The 19,189-nt window shown below is 42.9% G+C and overlaps 1 protein-coding gene across 1 annotated transcript in view; it reads right to left on the bottom strand.

The window, feature by feature from the left end:
- Nucleotides 1–19,158, bottom strand: part of Chp1 (calcineurin like EF-hand protein 1) — a 32,399-nt gene extending 13,241 nt beyond the window's left edge. Inside the window, exons 1-3 of the mRNA XM_005064719.4 lie at nt 18,951–19,158; nt 10,913–10,985; nt 3,020–3,100 (exon numbers count right to left, since the gene is read on the bottom strand). Coding sequence (XP_005064776.1) covers nt 3,020–3,100; nt 10,913–10,985; nt 18,951–19,017 — 221 coding nt within the window. The 5' untranslated portion in view covers nt 19,018–19,158. The remainder of the gene's footprint in view (nt 1–3,019; nt 3,101–10,912; nt 10,986–18,950) is intronic.
- Nucleotides 19,159–19,189: the final 31 nt, after the last annotated feature.

The following is a 19,189-nucleotide window of genomic DNA, read 5'->3' as shown; positions in this document are numbered from 1 at the left end:
TTGGAGGCTGTCGGTCCAGCCCGGCCTCGAACTCAAGAAGATCCGCCTGCCTCTGCCTCCCAGGTGTTGGGATTAAAGGCGTGCACCCCCCCGCAAGGATCTTGAATTTGAGTTCATTATGTACTGCAAAGTGACCAGGTTTGAAAAATAAAAGAGTTTAAAAAAAAAGACACCCTGGTCTCCTAGTGTAGATGTGACAGGTAGACACAGTTCAGAGACCTACTAATGGGAGAGGTCAAGGTAAGGCTAGCTCAAAAGGGTGACCTTTGATTCTTTCATGTAGGCACATTCCTGGTGGAGGAGGATAGTATCTGCAACAAAATGTAAGCTCTGAGAAACCAAGCAATATGGAGTAACACTTGAACCATGTACCCAGGATGGGGGCCTGGGGTAATGTTATTAGCACAATGTGCACGTAACCGAGAATGAAACACCACTGTTCTATTATCAATTTCAATCTGAAGAAAAGAAAACAAAAAAGAACAGAAAAACTCTCCCTCTTTAAGACAGGAAAAATAAAAGCCTGGGAGCCAAGTGGCCGTGTCTCAGAGGAGCAGGGAGCAGCGGCTCAGGTGCCTAAGCCTGGCCACAGAGGCCACGGCACTCTTAGTGGCAGACTAGAGAAGGTGGGTCACCAGAGTCAGAGGAAACACAGCTTTGACTTTCAAAACAGACTTCCAGGCTGACGAGATGACTCCGTGGGGACAGGCTCTTGCCAAGCCTGATGAGCTGAGCATATTCCCCAGAATCCAGGTGGTACAGAGGAGAACTAACCCCCGAAAGTTGTCCTCTAATTTACATCCACACAAAATAAATAAATGTTAAAAATAAAAACAAGAAGAAAAAGATTTCTACAAGATGTTTCTCCAAGCAACTGATGGTAACTAAGCAGCTCTGAAAAAGCAGCTGATAAAATGAGTCTAGTGAATTCACTTTCCATTGCAAATGGTTTGTGTATAAACATCTGTAAAACTCTGTCTGACACGGTGCAGCGCTCTGAGGCTCTCAAAGCACATGTAACAGTGGTTCAGGAGGCAAGAGAGGCCAAAGGGAAGGAGCACAAAGGGAAGGTTCAACAGGACTCTGAACTGAGTATGTCTTGGTCTGACTGGATTCCAGTTGAGTATGTCTTGGTCTGACTGGATTCCTGCCACCTTTCCTGATCTAACTGGCCCTGAGTTTTGTTAGTCAATTAAAAAGAAACTTTTATGTGTATGGCTGTTTTGCTGCCATGTATAACTATGGACACCATGGACTGTGTGTGGGGTGTGTGTTGGCTAGTTCTTATATCAACTTGACATAGTCTAGAATCATTTGGGAAGAAAGAACCTAGACTGGCCTATAGGCATACTTTCTAGGTATTTTTAAAATTAGTGATTGATATGGGAGGACCCAGCACATTGAAGGTGGTACTACCCCTGGGCCAATGGTCCTTGATGGTGGTTCACTCTTTCAGAGGCTGAGGCAGGAGGAACTCTGAGTTCAAGGCCAGTTTGGTCTACACACAGAGTTCCAGTAGGGATATACAGTAGGGATCTCCAGAAAAACCCTGTCTTGGGGTAGGGGTGAGGTGGGGAAGGCTGAGTAAGCCATGGGAGCAAATTAGTAAGCAGAACTCCTCCATGGCTCTACTTCAGTCCCTGCCTTCAGGTTCTAACCTTGAGTTCCTCTCCTGACCTCCTTTGAAGATGGACTGTGATTTAGAATTGTAAGCTGTAATAAACCCTTTCCTCCCTCAGTTGCTTTTGGTCATAGTACTTTATCGCAGCAACAGAAACAGTAACTAAAACAGACACCATCATCTCAACAACAAATTCCTTTGCTCTCAATTCATAGCACTACAGTATCATCATCATCATCATCATCTTCTTCTTCTTCTTCTGTTTTTGAGACAAAGTCTTGCTCCACAACCCAGGCTATCTTCAAACTGGAAGCAATCTACCTCCCAAATGGTCCGATTACAGGCATATACTATCATCCACCTCTGTAGCTGATCACTATTAAGTTTTAGAAAGGATAATTCTGAACGGACATATACTGAAACATTCAGAGGTAAATGGATGCAATTTACCCTCAAACGGTTAAAAAATATGATTATGTGAACAGGCACACATTTATGTAATATATAATGTTGAAAAAGAATATGTGTGCATATATATATATATTTATATATATAAACTCGTATATATGGAAGGGAAGGAGGAAAAAGAAGGGAATGTCTATGAGTATGTGAGTAGGGAGCTAGAGAAATGGCTCAGTGGTAAAGCATTTGTCTAGCATACATCAATACATACACTTGATCCTTAGCCCCACCCAAAAAAGAAAAGAAAAGAAAAAGCAGGTGTATGGAAGGGCATACCTTTAATATCAGAACTCAGGAGGAGGAGGTGTGTAGAACTTTGTGAGTATAAGGCCTGCCTGGTCCATATAATGAGTTCCAGATCAGCTAGGACTATACAGTGAGAGCTCCTATCTCAGAAACGAAGGGAAAAAAACAAAACAGAAACAGCTTGGAGGGGAGGAGGTATCAAGGGAGAGGCAAATGACCACAAACACAGACTGCATTGCCCAACAGCCAATAATGTGTTGTGTGCTGTCAATTCTGTGCTAGGCTTCATTTTTAACATCCAAAAACGTAAAACAGGAAATTATAGTAGAGGTCTAAGTGGTTCAGAGCATGCATGTTTCTTGCGGAGAATGGAATTTGACTTCTAGCACCAACATGGCAGCTCACAATCATCCACAATTCCCTTTCCAGCAGATCTAATACTCTCTGATGGCACCATACAGGTGGTGCATATACGGACACAAAAGGAAACAGAAAAAAATCAAGGAGACTGGAACACAGGAGATAATTAGGGACAACCATGATCTGAGATGACAACTAACATTATTCTATTCTACATTGTTGTTATTATCACTACTATAATTATTCTACATTAGCAATTAATGTAGGCAAGACAACAAAGGAAGGAGCCAAAAAAAGGGCGGCCCAAAAACAACACCCATTCCAACTCACCCCTCTGAAAAGAAGGCATTGATGATGCGGTCCCCCAGTGGGTTGATGGCAAGTTCTGGAATCCTCTGGAAATCTTCCCGGCTGCCAAGAGAATCACCTTAAGCTAAAGATCTTTGGTATGAACTCCTTTAAATCCAACAAAGTATAAACCAATAAGAATATTGCTTCCTGGAATTATTTCTGTGGCAAATTCAGCAAACAGGTCATGTCAATAAACCAAACAATGAGTAAAAGTAAGCTGCTCCTTAGTTGATTTTTTTTTTTTTTTTTTTTTTTTGGTTTTACAAGACAGGGTTTCTCTGTATTGTTTTGGAGGCTGTCGGTCCAGCCTGGCCTCGAACTCACAGAGATCCACCTGCCTCTGTCTCCCAAGTGCTGGGACTTAATGCATGCGCCCCCACCGCCTGGCTGATTTTATAGTCATTTTTTAAAAAAAATTATTTATTCTTATTTTATGTATGTTGGTGTTTTGCCTGCATGTGTGTCTGTGTGTGATTGTCAGATCTTGGAGTTATAGACAGTTGTGAGCTGCCACGTTGGTGCTGGGAATTGAACCCAAGTCCTAACCACTGAACCATCTCTCTAGCCCCCATTTTGTAGTTATTTAGTTTGGTGCTGTGAACAGCAAATAGACACAATCATCTACCACAGAACTTGAATGTAGGGGCATTCAATTGGAGGAGCCTGAAGACACTGCTTGGGAAGATCTAAAACACATGAAATACAAGAATCCCTCCCTCCCTTTCTTCCTTTCTTCCTTCCTTCCTTCCTTCCTTCCCTTATTTTCAAGACAGGGTTTCTCTGTGTAAAAGGATTGGCTGTCCTGGAACTCACTATGTAGACCAGGCTTGCCTTGAACTCAGAGATCCACCTGCCTCTGTCTCCCCAGTGCTGGGATTAAAGGTGTGCGGCAAAATGCAAGAAATTCTTGAGATGTTTCCACTCAAGGAAAAATACAAAACAAAACTATAGAACTACAGGGCACAGTGGCTCACCCCTATGGTCCCAGAACTTGGAGGCCAGTCTGAACTATAAGTGAGTTCTAGTACAGTTTGAACTACAGAGTGAGACCCTCTCATAGTTTCCCAAGAAACTAACCAAAAAAAAGAAAAAAAAAAGGAAAGAAAAAAGGAAGGAAGGAAGGAAGGAAGGAAGGAAGGAAGGAAGGAAGGAAAGGGAAGGAAAGGAAGGAAAAAAGGGGAAAGAATCCTTTCACAGACAAGAACTAGAGACTTAACCTTGAACATGGTCAGGGCAGTCAACTTCATATAGCATGGAGGCTGTGATACCATTTATTATACAAACATCATGTGCTGCTCCAACTTGATACAGTATCACTGTCTTTTTTCATATCATACTTTATCTGTGCCCTTGTTGAGCAGAAGAAATTGAATCAGAGACACAACTTGTCCTTGCCCCAACTAAAGGGCAGAAATATAGAAATGGTTTAAATCTAAATCAAAATTGTTTTCTTTGTTAAAACTTTCCTATATTGTTGTTATTATTAAGGTATTATTATTATTGTTATTGTTGTTATTATTATTATTGTATGGTAGCCAAGGTTGGCCTTGAATTGAACTCTGTAGTGCAGGCCAGCCTGAACACATGATTTTCCTGCCTCAGCCTCTGAGTCCTGGGATTACAGGCATGTGCTACATCCAGCCCATATTAAACTTTTTGAATACTACTGCCTCAAAAACTGCTCAGTATTTCTCTAAAACTTCGATGCTGTCTTATGTGAGGAATACAAAACTGGTCATGGTTTACTCTTCAATAGTATCAGTGTCATGGTGGACAGAGAAGGAAAGCTGGGCTTCCATCAGTAAGAGAGCACATGCTCAGCAAGTGAAGGCCCCAGGTTCTATCCCAAGCACAAACCCAGTAGAAGACTGTTACAGAGCAAGAGACTGGAGAATTTAAGACTAGGCTTGGGGATGCAGCCCAGTTGCTGAGTGCTTGTACATCATGAAAGAAATCATGGGTTCAATCCTAGCACCACATAAATCAGGCAAAATGGCACATGTCTGAAGTTGCAACAAGGAAGGTAGAGGTAGGAGGATCAGAAGGTCTAAGTCGCCCCTGGTTATGTAATAAACATAAGGGCAGAGCTGGCTGTGGAGGCCCACACCTCTAGTCCCAGCACTCAGAAGGCAGAGGCAGGTGGATCTCTGAACTCAAGGCCAGCCTGGTCTACAGAGAGAGTTCCAGGATAGGCTCCAAAGCTGCAGAGAAACCCTGTCTTGAAAAAACCCCAAACAAACAAATTTAAGGACAGCCAGGGATACATGTGACCTGTCTCAAAAAACAAAACAAAAGAATAGGGGCTAGTAAGATGGCTCCATTGGTCAGTAAAGTACTTGCCATACAAGCCTAAGAACCTGAGTTCAGATCCTCAGCACTCATGCATAAATGTGGCTAGATGTGGCTGCACACATCTGTAACCCCCACACTGGAGAGGTGGGGACAGGCAGACTCCTGGAACTCACTGGCCGGTTAGGTCAGCAGAATTGATGAACTCTAGATTTAGCGAGACCTTGTCTCAAAAATTAACATTGGTTGGGCCAGGTAGCTCATGTCTTAATACCAGTACTAAGGATGTTGAGGCAAAGACATGCAGCTCTCAGAGTTTGAGGCCAGCCTGGTCTACATAGTGAGTTCCAGGCCAGCCAAGGCTAAGTAGTGAGAACCCTGTATAAAAAATAAATTTAAAAATAGAGTGAAGAAGACCTATGAATTCTATACCCACATATACATAAGTGTATGCACATCCATACATGCATATACACAGGCGCACACATATACCATGTGGGGGTGGTAAGAGCAGTAAAAACCAAATATACAAGAGATGATTTACCAGATAGGGCTTTTGCCATTAAGACTAGGTTTACCCCAGTACCCACATGGTATTGGGGAGAGCCAATTCTTTCTAGGTTCATTTGTTTTACTTTATAAGTGTTTTACTATGTTTATGTATGTGTACCACTTGCAAGCCTGGTACCTGGGGAGGTCAAAAGAGGGCACTAGATCCCAAGGAATTGGAGTCACAAATGGTTATGATCCACCAATTGGGTGCTGGGATTACAACCCAGGTTCTCTGCAAGAGCAACAACTGCTCTTAATTGCTGAGTCATCTCTCTAGTCCCTAGAGAGTCCATTTTTTCAAGTTGTCTTCTGACCTCTGAAGGGAGCAGGAAAAAGCACCTTGGCCTAAGTACTGTTATTTTGACTTTAGACTACATTTTGCCTGTAGGGTGAAATAAAGTTCAGGTTCCCAAGTCCTAGGCGAGCTGAGAACTTTCCAATGGCTCACCAACCTTATAAACAGAGGTTTCTCTGTTCTACCCTGTCCCGGAAACCCTTCTAAATAATCACTCAGAGGCTTAATATTAATTACAAGGCCTATAGTTCAGGCTTATTACTAACTAGCTCTTACATTTAAACGAACCCGTTTGTATTAATCTATGTATTGCCACACATGGCCATGGTTTTTACTGGTCGGTTGACATCTTGTTTCTTGGGTAGCTGGCTTGTGTCTTTTCACCCTTCTTTCTCCCTGTATTCAGTTTGGCTTTCCCACATAGCTATATTCTGCCTTGCTATAAGTCAAAGCAGCTTTAATTATCAACCAATGAGAGCAGCACATACTCATTCACGGCTTACAGAAGGGTTATCCCACAGCACAACCTCCTCTCTAAACCACAGAAATAGTTGTTCTGCATCTTTAGTTCTCTAGAAGCATTATGGCTATTCCTAACACTAAAAGGAACAACGTATCTAGTTGGACTGAAAGGCTTGCATTGTATGTGAGTTGGCAATGGTGGAACATTCAAGGAAGCCTCTAATCTCTAAACCCTGATTGGTGAAAATTGTTAACTGTAACTTAGCAACAAATATTTGTAATTCTGGGGCTTATAAACCCTATTTCTGCCCCTGCTCTGGGCTTTCAGGAGAAACAAGGTTTCCAAGTCCTTGTCCTGCAACCCTGATTGATTAGTCACCTGCTTATGTGGCAATTTAATAAAATCATTGGAACCTATAAGTGTTGTCTATCTCCTTCCACATAGCACTTAATGGGCTAGGCGGAACTTTTGGAGGCCCCACCAAGATGTACCACTGAGGAACGGGATATAAATGTCCAATAGGCAGAGTCAGAGTCCTCCAGAAGCAGGTAAGGCTTTGACTCCAAGGTTTGGACTCAAAAAGGAGGCCCAATATGGCCGCACTCCTTGAGTTCAGGGAAGAGGAGGGACACCTCTCTTAACCCAGGGGGTCCCAGCTCAGATCCTGTCTCTCCAGTTGCTAGGTGTAACACCTCTACACACAAACATATATACATACCAATAAATAAATGTAAAACAAACAAAAAACCCAAGAAATAAATTATAAACACTATACATGATTTTAGACTAGAAAAATTGCTGTAAAGCATATCACATCAACTATATAGAATGTAGACACATTTAATATAGACAATAACAAGATAGTGCTGCATCAAAATACTAATTTTTAAAATTATCTTATTTTATGTGTATGGGTGTTTTGCCTGCATGTATGTCTGTGTACCATGTGTATACCTAGTGCCTGAGAAGGCCAGAAGAGGGTGTCAGATGCCATGAAACTGGTGTTACAGATGACTGAATTACCCTGTGGGTGCTGGGAATGGAGTCTGGATCCTCTGGAAGTGTAGTTAGTGTTCTTAACCACTGAGCCAATTTACAAGCCCCTTGCCCTTTCTTTTCTTTTTTGTTGGGGGGGGATCTCTCTATATAGCCCTGGCTGTCCTAAAACTCACTCTGTAGACCAGGATGGCCTCAAACTCACAGAGATCTGCCTGCTTCTGCCTCCTGAGTGCTGGGCTTAAATGCCTGGCTTCTTGATCTTCCTAAATCTACCTCACATGTGTTAGAATTACAGGCTGTTGCTCCCATACCCCACAAAATAAAGTTTTTAATTATTTTTAATTTTTTTGTAATGTGCATTAGTGTTTTGCCTGCATATATGTCTGTGTGAGGTGTCAGATCCCCTGGAATTTGAGTTACAGACAGTTGTGAGCTGTCATGTGGGTGCTGGGAATTAAACCCAAGTCCTCTGGAAGAGCAGCCATTGCTGTCAATCATTGAACCTTCTTTCAGGCCTTATTTATTTAGAAATGGCATGTCAGATACCACTGGCTGCCCTTGAACTTCCTATGTAGCCAAAGATGAACTTCCAATCCTTTTGCCTCTATCTGCTAAGTGCAAGTATGTATGGCCAGACCCAGTTGTGAGGTACTGGGGATAAAATTGGGGCTTTATGGGTGCTAAGCAAATATTCTACTAACTGAGCTATAGTCTCAGCCCTCATTTTTCCCATGTTGATTTAAGTCTTTGTTATAGGAAATATAACAAAGTACATACAAGATGTTAGTATGGGGACGGGGGTGGAAAAGGACTGCACAGATGGCCCAGCAGAGGACCTAGGTTCAATTCCCAGCACCAACATGGCAGCTCACAACTGGCTTACTACCTAGACTTATACTGCCACTTCAATCCTCGGAGCCCACATGGTAGAAAAAGAGAACAAGACTCCCACAAGTTGGCCTTTAACTCCAGTACACATCCCCTCCAACACCTACTACCCACATACACAGTAAATAAATGTAAAGAAATAAGTTAGAAACTCTAGAAACTTGAATAGATCTCATGCCTGCTTCCAAGAAGTATATTAACAGAAAACAACAGGCACATGTCTCTACTCCCCTAACAGTAAACACTAATGAAAGAATACGAAACATTGCTATTGCACTCAGGTGTTTTCATACTCTTCCAGGAGTGGTTTAATCTTTACCTGGTGCTGATTAACTGAGCTAATTCCTCTCCACCACATCTGGTAACAGGTGGAAACTGACCTAGTGGACTGAGTATAAAGCACTGGGACAATACTGGATTTAATCTTCCTTGATCATCTAGGAAACTGAATTTTGTTACCAATGAATGAATGAAAATAGCCATTCATAACTGATTAAGATGATAAAGAAGATTGCTAGTGTCTGGACTGTTAATTCATCAAAAATTATTACATAATTTGTCCTATAATACAAAAGTCTACCTGCTCAGCAAAATGTACTTCCTTTTGTTGAACAAGAGGTTAAAAAACAATCCTTGGGGCTAGAGGGATGGCTTAGCAGTTAAGAGCACTGATTGCTCTTCCAGAGGACGTAGGTTCAATTCCTAGCACCCACATGGTAGCTCACACCTGTCTATAACTCCAGTTCCAGGGCTTCTGACACACTCACACAGACACACATGCAAGCAAAACACCAATGACATTAAATAAAAATACAATATATTAAAAAATTCTCACTTTTACATGAAAACAAAGGTTTATTTAAGTTCTATGATTCATTTCAATAGCTTAGTTTTAGCTGAAAGCACATACCTATAAATAACAAGTATCAAGTAGTGGGTATACAATCCTCCATATCAGTTCAGACTCTATGATGGGACCTAAACATGGATTTCCAATGTCATAAGGACTTACATCCTGTCTTTCAATACCAATTGTGTTTTTGCTTACTTGTTTTTAAAGCTAGGGCCTTACTATGTAATAGCTACATAGTGAACCCCAGGCTGCCTCAACCTCCCAAGTGGGAATTACTGATGTTCAACACCAAGCCTGGCTCATCTCGAGTTTTTTTTTGTTTTGTTTTGTTTTTCAAGACAGGGTTTCTCTGTGTAGCTTTGGAGCCTGTCCTGGAACTTGCATTGTAGGCCAGGCTGGCCTTGAACTCACTGAGATCTGCCTGCCTCTGCCTCATAAGTGATGTGATTAAAGGCATTTGCCACCACTGCCTGGCTCATCTCTAGTCTTAATTCACAGATGGCCAGTGAAGGATATTGAATACTCTGCAGCTATAGACACAGGCAGTTGTAAGCAGCCTTATGTGGGAGTTGGAACAGAACTCAGGTTCTCTGCAAAAACATATGTGCTCTTAACCCTTGGGACAACTCTGCAGTCCTAGTGTAGCATAATTCTTGGTCAAGGTGCTACTAAAGGATAGCTGGCTACATCTCAGCAGCATTTCCCAATCATGACTATCAAAAATGCTTTTAGACAATCTGTCCCTGGATGGTAAACCAGCCTTCAGATGAGAACCAGTGATCTAGACAAAATGCTCACTACCTAGTCTAACTTTATATTAATGTCATGTTCCCTAAAGTTATGTGTTGGAACATGATAGACCCAAGGATGGGTCAGTTTTATAAAAACCAATGTGCTGGGCTGGAGGGATGGCTCAGTGGTTAAGAGCAGTGACTGCCCTTCCAGAGGACCAGGGTTCAATTCCCAGTACCCACATGGCATCTCACAACTGTCTGTGATTCCAGTTCCAGGGAACCTGACACCCATGGCAAAGCAAAAACATACGTAAAATAAAAATAAATACAATTGAAAAATAAGACAAAATAGTGTATTTGGAAGAGCCATGGGAAAATGTTTATGAAGAGAGCAGGAATCTAAAAAAAAGAAAAAAAAAGTTCAGCTACAAGCTTTTAATCCCAGCACTTGGGAGGCAGAGGGAGGTGGAACTCTCCGAGTTCAAGGCCAGACTGATCTACAAAGCAAGTTCTTGGACAGCCAGTGCTACACAGAAAAGCCCTGTCTCGAAAAACAACAACACCAAACAAAACTTTCTAGGACTAGAACAGTAGTCACCTGAATATAGAGGGAGTTGGTATGAAGCAGCAAAAGCCTGGCCATGAATTAGCATCATTGTTCTGCTTATTTAATTCCTCGGTGGACTAATGATCCATAGACACCAAGGCCAAAATGGTTGTTGTCCTCCAAACCTACCCTTGGAATAAAGACAGCTGCTAGGGAGTTCCTGGTTTCTGGGAGGGAAAAGGAAGTGCTCACCTGAGAGTCCCATTCTCTCCTTTGTCCAGGCTGGTGAACCGGCTGTACAGGCGTGTGATCTGACTGTGAGAAACTAAAAAGAACAAAATTAGTCCCAACTGAAGAAGGAGACATGCATTCACACTACACCCACAGCCCATCACATGCTTCAGTGTGAAGGAGATGGGGAGCTGTGCAACTGTTTCTAGAACGTAAAAACAGCAAATTAAAAACAAAAAACAAGCCGGGTATTGGTGGCGCACACCTTTAATGCCAGCACTAGGGAGGCAGAGGCAGACGGATCTCTGTGAGTTCGAGGCCAGCTGGTCTACAGAGCTAGTTCCAGGACAGCTTCCAAAACAATACAGAGAAACCCTGTCTCAAAAACAAACAAACAAAACACACACACACACACACACACACACACACACACACACACGCCCACACACACACACACACACACACACACACAAACTAAAGAGTAGGAAGAGTTGGAAAGGAAACTAAATCAAAAGCAATGAAAACCGGCTCTGAAAACGAAGAGTAGGCAGCCAGGCTGTTGTGGTGAAGGACTTTTAATCTCAGCACTTGGGAGACAGAGGCAGGAGATCTCTGTGAGTTCAAGGACAGCCTGGTCTACAGAATGAGTTCCAGGACTACACAGAGAAACCCTGTCTGGGAAAACCAAACCAAACGAAGAGTAGGCTTATCATTTCCAACACACACACACACACACACACACACACACACACACACACACACACACACACACGAGGTATTAATAAGAATCTGTCCACAAAACAACAGGAGCTGAAGGCATAATTCAGTGGTTAAGAGCACTCTTCCAGAGGACCTGAGTGTTCAGTTCCCAAAACCCAGTGAGGTTGCTAGCAACATCTGTAACTCCAGCTCCAGGGAATAACTGCTCCCATGACCTCCAGCACAAGCTCAGCTAAAAGCAGTTTGTAACTGTAGGTGTACAACACTGTACGTGCAAAAGGCATTGTTAGGAGACAGTTTAGTCTTCTGTAGACTGGAGGCAAGAAGAAACAGTGACTGCAGGAGAAAAGATTCCAGCCCCAAAGCAGGAAACAGGTTCAGACTTTGTCTCTGCTGCATCTGTTAGGCACTAGGGGTTAATTAATGGAAGTGTGGTTCTGGCAGTTGTCCTCCTGAAGCTCGAGCAACAAGACTGGACTTGCTGCATTAAGAACAATGAAACAGAGTAAACAAGGCAGGAGGTGAAGGATGGGGCAGAGACGAGAGGACAGACACACCAGGGCAGTCGTGACGTCTTTGGAATTAGCTTCATCTTTGAGGTGGAGCTCTAAGAACTAAGGTGTGCAGACAATAGGACAGCTAAGGAGGCACAACCACTCCCATCAGGAAGAGCAAGCAGGGGCAGGGCTGCTAAAGGCCTCAGGTGGGCACTCTGCTGCCAGCCAAGCAGGCTTGGAGCAGCTCTTTGTAAAGCGTCCACACTTAGGACAGCCAGGTAAAAAGATTCTAATTCCATTCACGGTACCACAGGGGGAATGTGAATGCTGGCGAAGGGGAAAGGCTTGGCAAAGCCCCGGAGTTTGGAAAGCACACCAAGTGAACTAGTAACATCACGTCAGCATCCCTTCAGGAGAGCCTCAAGTTCACACTGCTATGCTAACTTCTCTCCACTTTCTTGACCATGCCATCCCAGGTGCTTTCTTTAGGAATCTGATCAATTTATCCAGGCCTGGCATGTGGCCTCAAAGGCTACTCTTGTAACAAAATCTTTAGTTTTAACTAAGTCAGTTAAAGAATAACTACATTTCCCAAAAAGTCTTGAAAAATAAATCTATGTTTACCATCTCAACATTTTTCCATTTCTTTAATATATCATCTAATACCATTCATTTGTATACTTTAGATCCAATAGCTTAATTTTATTCTTTAATAATGTGTTTTTTTTTATTTTATGTACACTGGTGTTGTTGTCTGTATGTAAATCTTTATGAGGGTGCCAGATCCCTCAGAACAGGAGTTACAGACAGTTGTGAGCTGCCATATGGGTGCTGAGAATTGAAATTGGGTCCTCTGGAAGAGCAGCTAGTGCTCTTAACTGCTGAGCCATCTCATCTTTCATACTGGTGTTGAATATTTTAAAAATATGCTTATTTTTTATTATGTTTCTAGGTCCATGCAAGTGAGTGCTGATGCCCTCAGAAGCTACTGGAATCCATCACCTATATTTTGGATCTAATGTTGTGATGATAAAATTAAACACAGCTTTGCAAATAACAACTTGCTAACTTGGGAGGCAGAAACAGGTGGATCTCTGCAGATCTCTGAGATAGAGGCCAGCCTGGTCTACAGAGTGAGAAGGACAAGGAGAAAATAAATTAAATAAATTGCCTTGTGCCTGGTAGTGGTGACACACACCTTTAATCTTAGCACTGGGAAGGCAGAGACAGGTGATCTCTTGAGATCCAGGCCGACCTGGTCTACAGAGAGAGTTTTAAAGACAGCCAGGGCTACACAGAGAAACCCTGTCTCCAAAAAACAATAAAACAAAGAGTGTGCTAAATCCACTGGGACAAAGAATATAAAGCAACCTCCAAATTGTACCATAGTGTAGAGCTGACCTTGAACTCATTCTATAGCACAGGCTATCCTTAAAGTTGCAACCCTGCCTCAATCTCCAGACTGTTAGTATTACACACATGCACCACCACATTGGGTTTCATCTACCCTTAAAAGAACTACACAAGCCATGTGCATAAAAGTATTGGAACTGCCAGGAATAAAGGCAGGACCTGTTTCCAGTAACTGTAACATCCTTGGAAACCCAAAGGAAATCTCAGGAGTTAAGTTTCCCTTAGAACAGACAGACTATGACTGTCTTAAGTGAATCTCTAGTCCACTCTGTTGATGGGCAAGTAACTATTTTATACTGAAGACTGAAAAGATCCCGCTAACATTGAGTCCAGCGCTCTCTATCATTTCTGCCTCATGTTCAGGGATGGAAGGTATTTCACAGACATGAAACACCAAGGTGGCCTGGCAGGGGGAAACATGAAGAGTTGAAGAAGGTAAGTGAAAGCATTCTCATCCTGTCTTAATGAAGAAGACAACCTGGATTAAAGCATACAACTGCAGGCAATAGCAGCTCTGGGAGAAAATGCAGAGTTGAGCCTACACCTCAAGCCATTCTTTTTAATGCTTCATGCCCTGACTTTAAGATTTAACCTCTTCTCTTGAGAATGAAAGGAAACCACTGGGCAGTGGTGGCACATGCCTTTAATGCCAGGAGGCTGGCAAATCTGAGTTCGAGGCCAGCCTGATCTACAGAGTGAATTCCAGGACAGCCAGGGCTATCCAGAGAAACTCTATCTCAAAAAACAACAAAAAATAGACCAAGAAGAGATTTTCTAAAACAAGCAGGGAATGGACCTTAAGGAATGGCTTCCAACCCTAGCCCAACAAAAAACAAAGCGAACCAAACAACAAACAAAATGCATCTTCTCAGAATGGGGCAAACTTCAGTATTACTGGTCAGTAGGTAACAGAAAATCACTATGTACTTTCTTAGGAATGATGACAGTACTGCAGTTATCAAGTTACATGTCTTCCTCTTCCTACACAAGGCATGAAAGTAACTGAGGGTAAAGTCCTGTGAGTTGATACCAGCTTGGCTGGTGAGTACCAGGTCAACCAGGGTTACAAAGTACAGCAAAAACAAAAATAAAAAACTAGAGTTGGAGGTAGATCTCAATGGTACATCCCTTTCTAAATATACACAAAAGTCAGACTATTAGGTTCAATCCCTTACACCAAAATAAACAGATTAATGAACAGAAAATAAACATATCAAACAACTACGGCAAAACTATAACAACAAATGTATTAATAGGAACGGGTATTGGTGAACCTTTATTGTCAACCTTTCTGTATATTTGAAAGTTTACACTACAAAGTCTGAACTCTTTTTTTTTTTTTTTTTTTTTTTTGGTTTTACGAGACAGGGTTTCTCTGTATTGAGGTTTTTGTTTTGTTCAGGTGGTTACTGCTCCTGCTGTTTGTTTAAGATTGTAACATTTATTTTTAAGAGTGTTTTGCCAGAATGTATATATGTGTACCATGTGTGTACTTAATGCTAGCAGAGGCCAAAAAAGGAAGTTACAAATAATAGTGACTGACATGTGGGTGCAGAGAATTAGCTTGGGTCCTCTGTAAGACAGCAAGCGCTCTTAACTGCTGAGCCACCTCTTTTTGTTTTAAAAATTATAGTTATGTGTATGCACACACATGTTCACATGTGTTTGCACACAGCCCACATGTGAAAATTAAAGGACAACTTATCAGAGTCAATCCTTTTTCCACCATGTGGGTTCTGGGAATCAAACTTGGGACATCAGGCGTGGTGGCAAGCACCTTTACCGGAGGAGCCCTGTGGTCAGCAAAAGATAGCATCATGCTATACAATCTATTCTGGCCTTGAACTCATAACCCTCTGATCTTAGCCTCCCCAGTGCCCACTGGGGTGACAGGCATAAAATAAGCTACCACATTTAGAACTGGTATGAACTCTCATCTTTTGAATCTAATATATTCAGGCCAGGTCACTATATGTTTGCCTTTTACTGCATACAACCTAAGTACGTGCTCCTGCTCTTCCATAATAGTGTTGATTGCATGTAACATGTGTATTAGTTTACTACCATGAGGTTTTTCTGCTTAAACTCAGAAGACAGCTTCTATCCCTGCAGCTGTCTTCTCAGTGAATTTCTATGTAAACTTCAAGTCTATGCTCTGAAGCCCTTCCTCATTCCTAAGGTTCCACTCCTTCAGAGTTCTCTATCTTGACACAGAGTCCTCCTTACCCTTAGTCAGAAATGGGATGGGGAGAAAACTAGAGGGATACAAAGCTTTACAAATGATGCTGAACCTGCTAAAGACATTATCTGTGCATTTCCAATTCAACAGGAGACGAAACAAGACAGGAGGGTCCTTTGTACTCAGAACCCTCCGACAATGGGGTGTGACTGGGAGAGTACAGGAAGGGGCCCAGAAGGTACAGCAGCCAGAAGCTCAATCTCAAGAAACCGTTCTCAAGTAGCTTCCTTTGTCAGGCTTGTACTCTGCTGGAACTAGAGACCCACACCCTTCATGTCATCACTACACCCTTCCAAACAAACAAAAACTCACTGGTCTGTACAACTCACTTCCTAACCCTGCTCAACACCCTGCCCATACCCACATGAACACACACAAGAGGTCAGAAACTAAAAATAAACCAATCTGCATTCACCACTATTTAGTTGGCATGAACCTTTGCTCAAAGTTAAGGTTTCTGGCAATCCACAGCCACGCTATTCCTATGGTTAAGTGAACTAAGGGTCATTACAGAAATTTCTAAGACACTGCAACCTCCCTGTAACTACGTCTCATTCATATGTGCTGACTTGTAAAAATGTAGAAATGTGAAAGAAAGCGATGGAACAAAGGCTAACAACGAAGCGTTTTATAACAACCAAGTGTTTCTTTCTTTCCAGACAGGGTTCCCTGTGTAGCCCTGGCTGTCCCCAACTCAGAGATCCACCTGCCTCTGCCTCCTGAGTGCTGGATTAAGGTGTTTTGTGGTGTTGACACACCTGTAATCCCATTGCTTGGGAGGCTGAAGCATCAGAACCTCAAATTTGAGGCCAGTCTGGGCTACACAGAACCTGTAAAGGAAAAAAGAAAAAGAAGAGGAGGAGCCAAGCCTTTGCCAAGGGTGCTTAGTTAGATAAACTCACACTCTGTCTCTAGGGCAGAGGACTGACCCTGTAGCCCACTGGGCTAACAGATACTGGGACACCCTAGGTTAATCATCAAAAATGAATCCATTTATTGTCAAGATCCAATTCCTGCATTCCACACGACCAGCTCACAACTCTTCCCTAAATCCTGAAGGTGGGTGCGCAGGATTTCAGCTTCCTTATGCCCTGATGCTGATCATAACTCTCTTTGGCTCATCTCCCCAGCCAGGTTGTGGGTGTCTTTTGTCACCATCTGTTCTGAATACCTAACATAATATTAAACAGACACTGCAAAATTTCAGTAAGTTCTTGTCTCACTAGGCTTTCCCAGTCAATACATACACTGGTTTTAGTGGCAATCTTTATCATACTTGAATCACTCTTGGGTAACCAGGATAACAGTTCTTCCATGATTACTTAGGTTTGTCCATGGGTCACAAGGCAAAATAATTCAGTCCTACAGCCACAACTTATGAAAAGAAACTGGAATGACATTACTGTCCCGTTCACTCAGAAGCAAAAACAGCATTTCCCTAGTTGGGCGTAATGGCTCATATTTACAATCCCAGCACCCAGGAAGCTGAGGCAGGAGGACTGGCATGAATTTGAAACTAGCCTAGGCTATGCAGTGAGACTTTTTGCTTTGTTTTTAAAGGCAGGCTTCCCTGTGCAGTCCTAGCCACTCAGGAGCTTGTTATGTAGACCAGGCTGCCCTCAAACTCAGAGATCCACCTGCTTCTGCTGGGACTAAAGGTGTGCATCACCAGGCCCCGTTTACCTAGTGAATTCTGAGCAAGTCTGTGCTACAGAATAAAACCTTGTGCCAGAAAGCAAAACAAAACAATGGCTTGTCCCATATACATTACACTTTTTCATGATGTGACTTGTGTGCTTTAAACACAGATGATTTAATTTGTTTGTCATCCTAGATGTAAAGAAGTCATTGTGTTTACAAGTGTAGTCAGAGGTCAATGGCCACAAAATGGAGTAAAATGCTTGCTGAATCCAGCTGCCTGTATTTCTACTCATGGAATCAGAATAAGACATGAAATCCCCAAAAAGGTGAGTTGTCAAACAAAAGCTATAAAAAGCTAAGTCATTTCTGCCATTCACTGAAGGTTATGAAAAGGGTCACCCTGATTAAGCAGGTAGGTTAGCATGGTTAAATAAATATCTTGGCAAAACTTAGCAGCCATATGTGTTATCGAGGTATGGTAAAGAAAGCAAGCCAACTCGATAGGAGGTGGAGCTAGATAACATCTCTTCCAACTTGAACTTGTCGGATGGCCACGGCAGCTTTTACTTCACCCAAGGACTCCTTTCCTGGAGAATTCGGCAGTTCACCCAGTAATCCCTCAGTACTATTTGCCATTGTTGTTACTCGCTGCTCACAGTATTATCAAAGACAGGCATCACGAAGACACAGCTTACAAAGGTTCACTGAGGAAGCTAGCAATACAATTGTATCACACACTACCAAGTGCTTTTCAAAGGTATGGTGGCGTTTTCAGTGCTTCTGAGTTCCTACAGCCTGCTGCTCCTTCGTTCAGGTTAACAAGAACCCAGAGTATATAGTAAATAAAAAAATCTGTTCCTGTTACAGCTCACAGATTTTGGTGTATATCCAGTTTCAATATCAACTACATAAGATACAGCAATATAGCAGAAAGCAATATATATATGAAAATATGACAAGTGTCCTTATTGTATCTTTAAAACCCTGGTCACTATACCCGTGCTTTTCCTCCAACCGTTCAGATTAAATAGTCTCAGGTGTTCAGACTCTTGATTGCTCACAGGTCTCCAGTCCCCGACCACAAGCCTTACTATATCATCTTCTTTTCTGAGTCTATTATTTCCTGTGTGTGATTTTAATAGTTTGAGGTCCTTGCTGAGAAACTTCATTGGAATGTATTACGTCTTCTCCAGGAACCTGAATGGTTCCTGGATTGGCTTCTGCTTTACCTACTGTTCGGGATGCCTCCGTAAGAGGAACGATAAAGAAAATTCGCGAGCTTTCATGGGCAAGAGTGGAGTGGTGGTGTCTGTGCTCCGTGGCTGGATCGAGATTTCGAGCTGTGGCAAGACAGCCACAGCCGGGCTCCGGGAAGCTACAGATGAACGCTCAGGTACTCTAGCCTTCGGATATCCAAAGCACCGGAGGCTGCACGGGACCCTCCCAACAAAGTCACCGCACCCAGATCAAGAGCTCAGCGGCGACTGCCCTTAGTACTGAGGCCAGCTGGAGACGCCGGGCCGCCTTCCCACCCCCAACCCGAACTCACAGCCAGTCTCCTTCTTGATCTCCTCGAGCTCTTCGTCCCGCAGTAATGTGGAGGCCCGAGACCCCATCACCGCGGCGGGAGCTCCTCCGGGAGCGGCTGCGCCAGAAGCTACTGCGGCAGGAGGGAAGGGGGAGGGAAGGGCCAGGGGTCAAGAAGGGAGAGGGCACTGTTTCTCTTGCGGCCCGGGGAGGGAAACGAGGGGTGGCGCGCGGGGGAGGGCGGCCCGATACCAGCCAATC

Source organism: Mesocricetus auratus, unplaced genomic scaffold (assembly GCF_017639785.1).
Source record: "Mesocricetus auratus isolate SY011 unplaced genomic scaffold, BCM_Maur_2.0 Super-Scaffold_100004, whole genome shotgun sequence".
NCBI lineage: Eukaryota > Metazoa > Chordata > Mammalia > Rodentia > Cricetidae > Mesocricetus > Mesocricetus auratus.
Note: the sequence above shows the minus strand (reverse complement) of the source record. Positions and strands in the feature narration are given on the sequence as shown.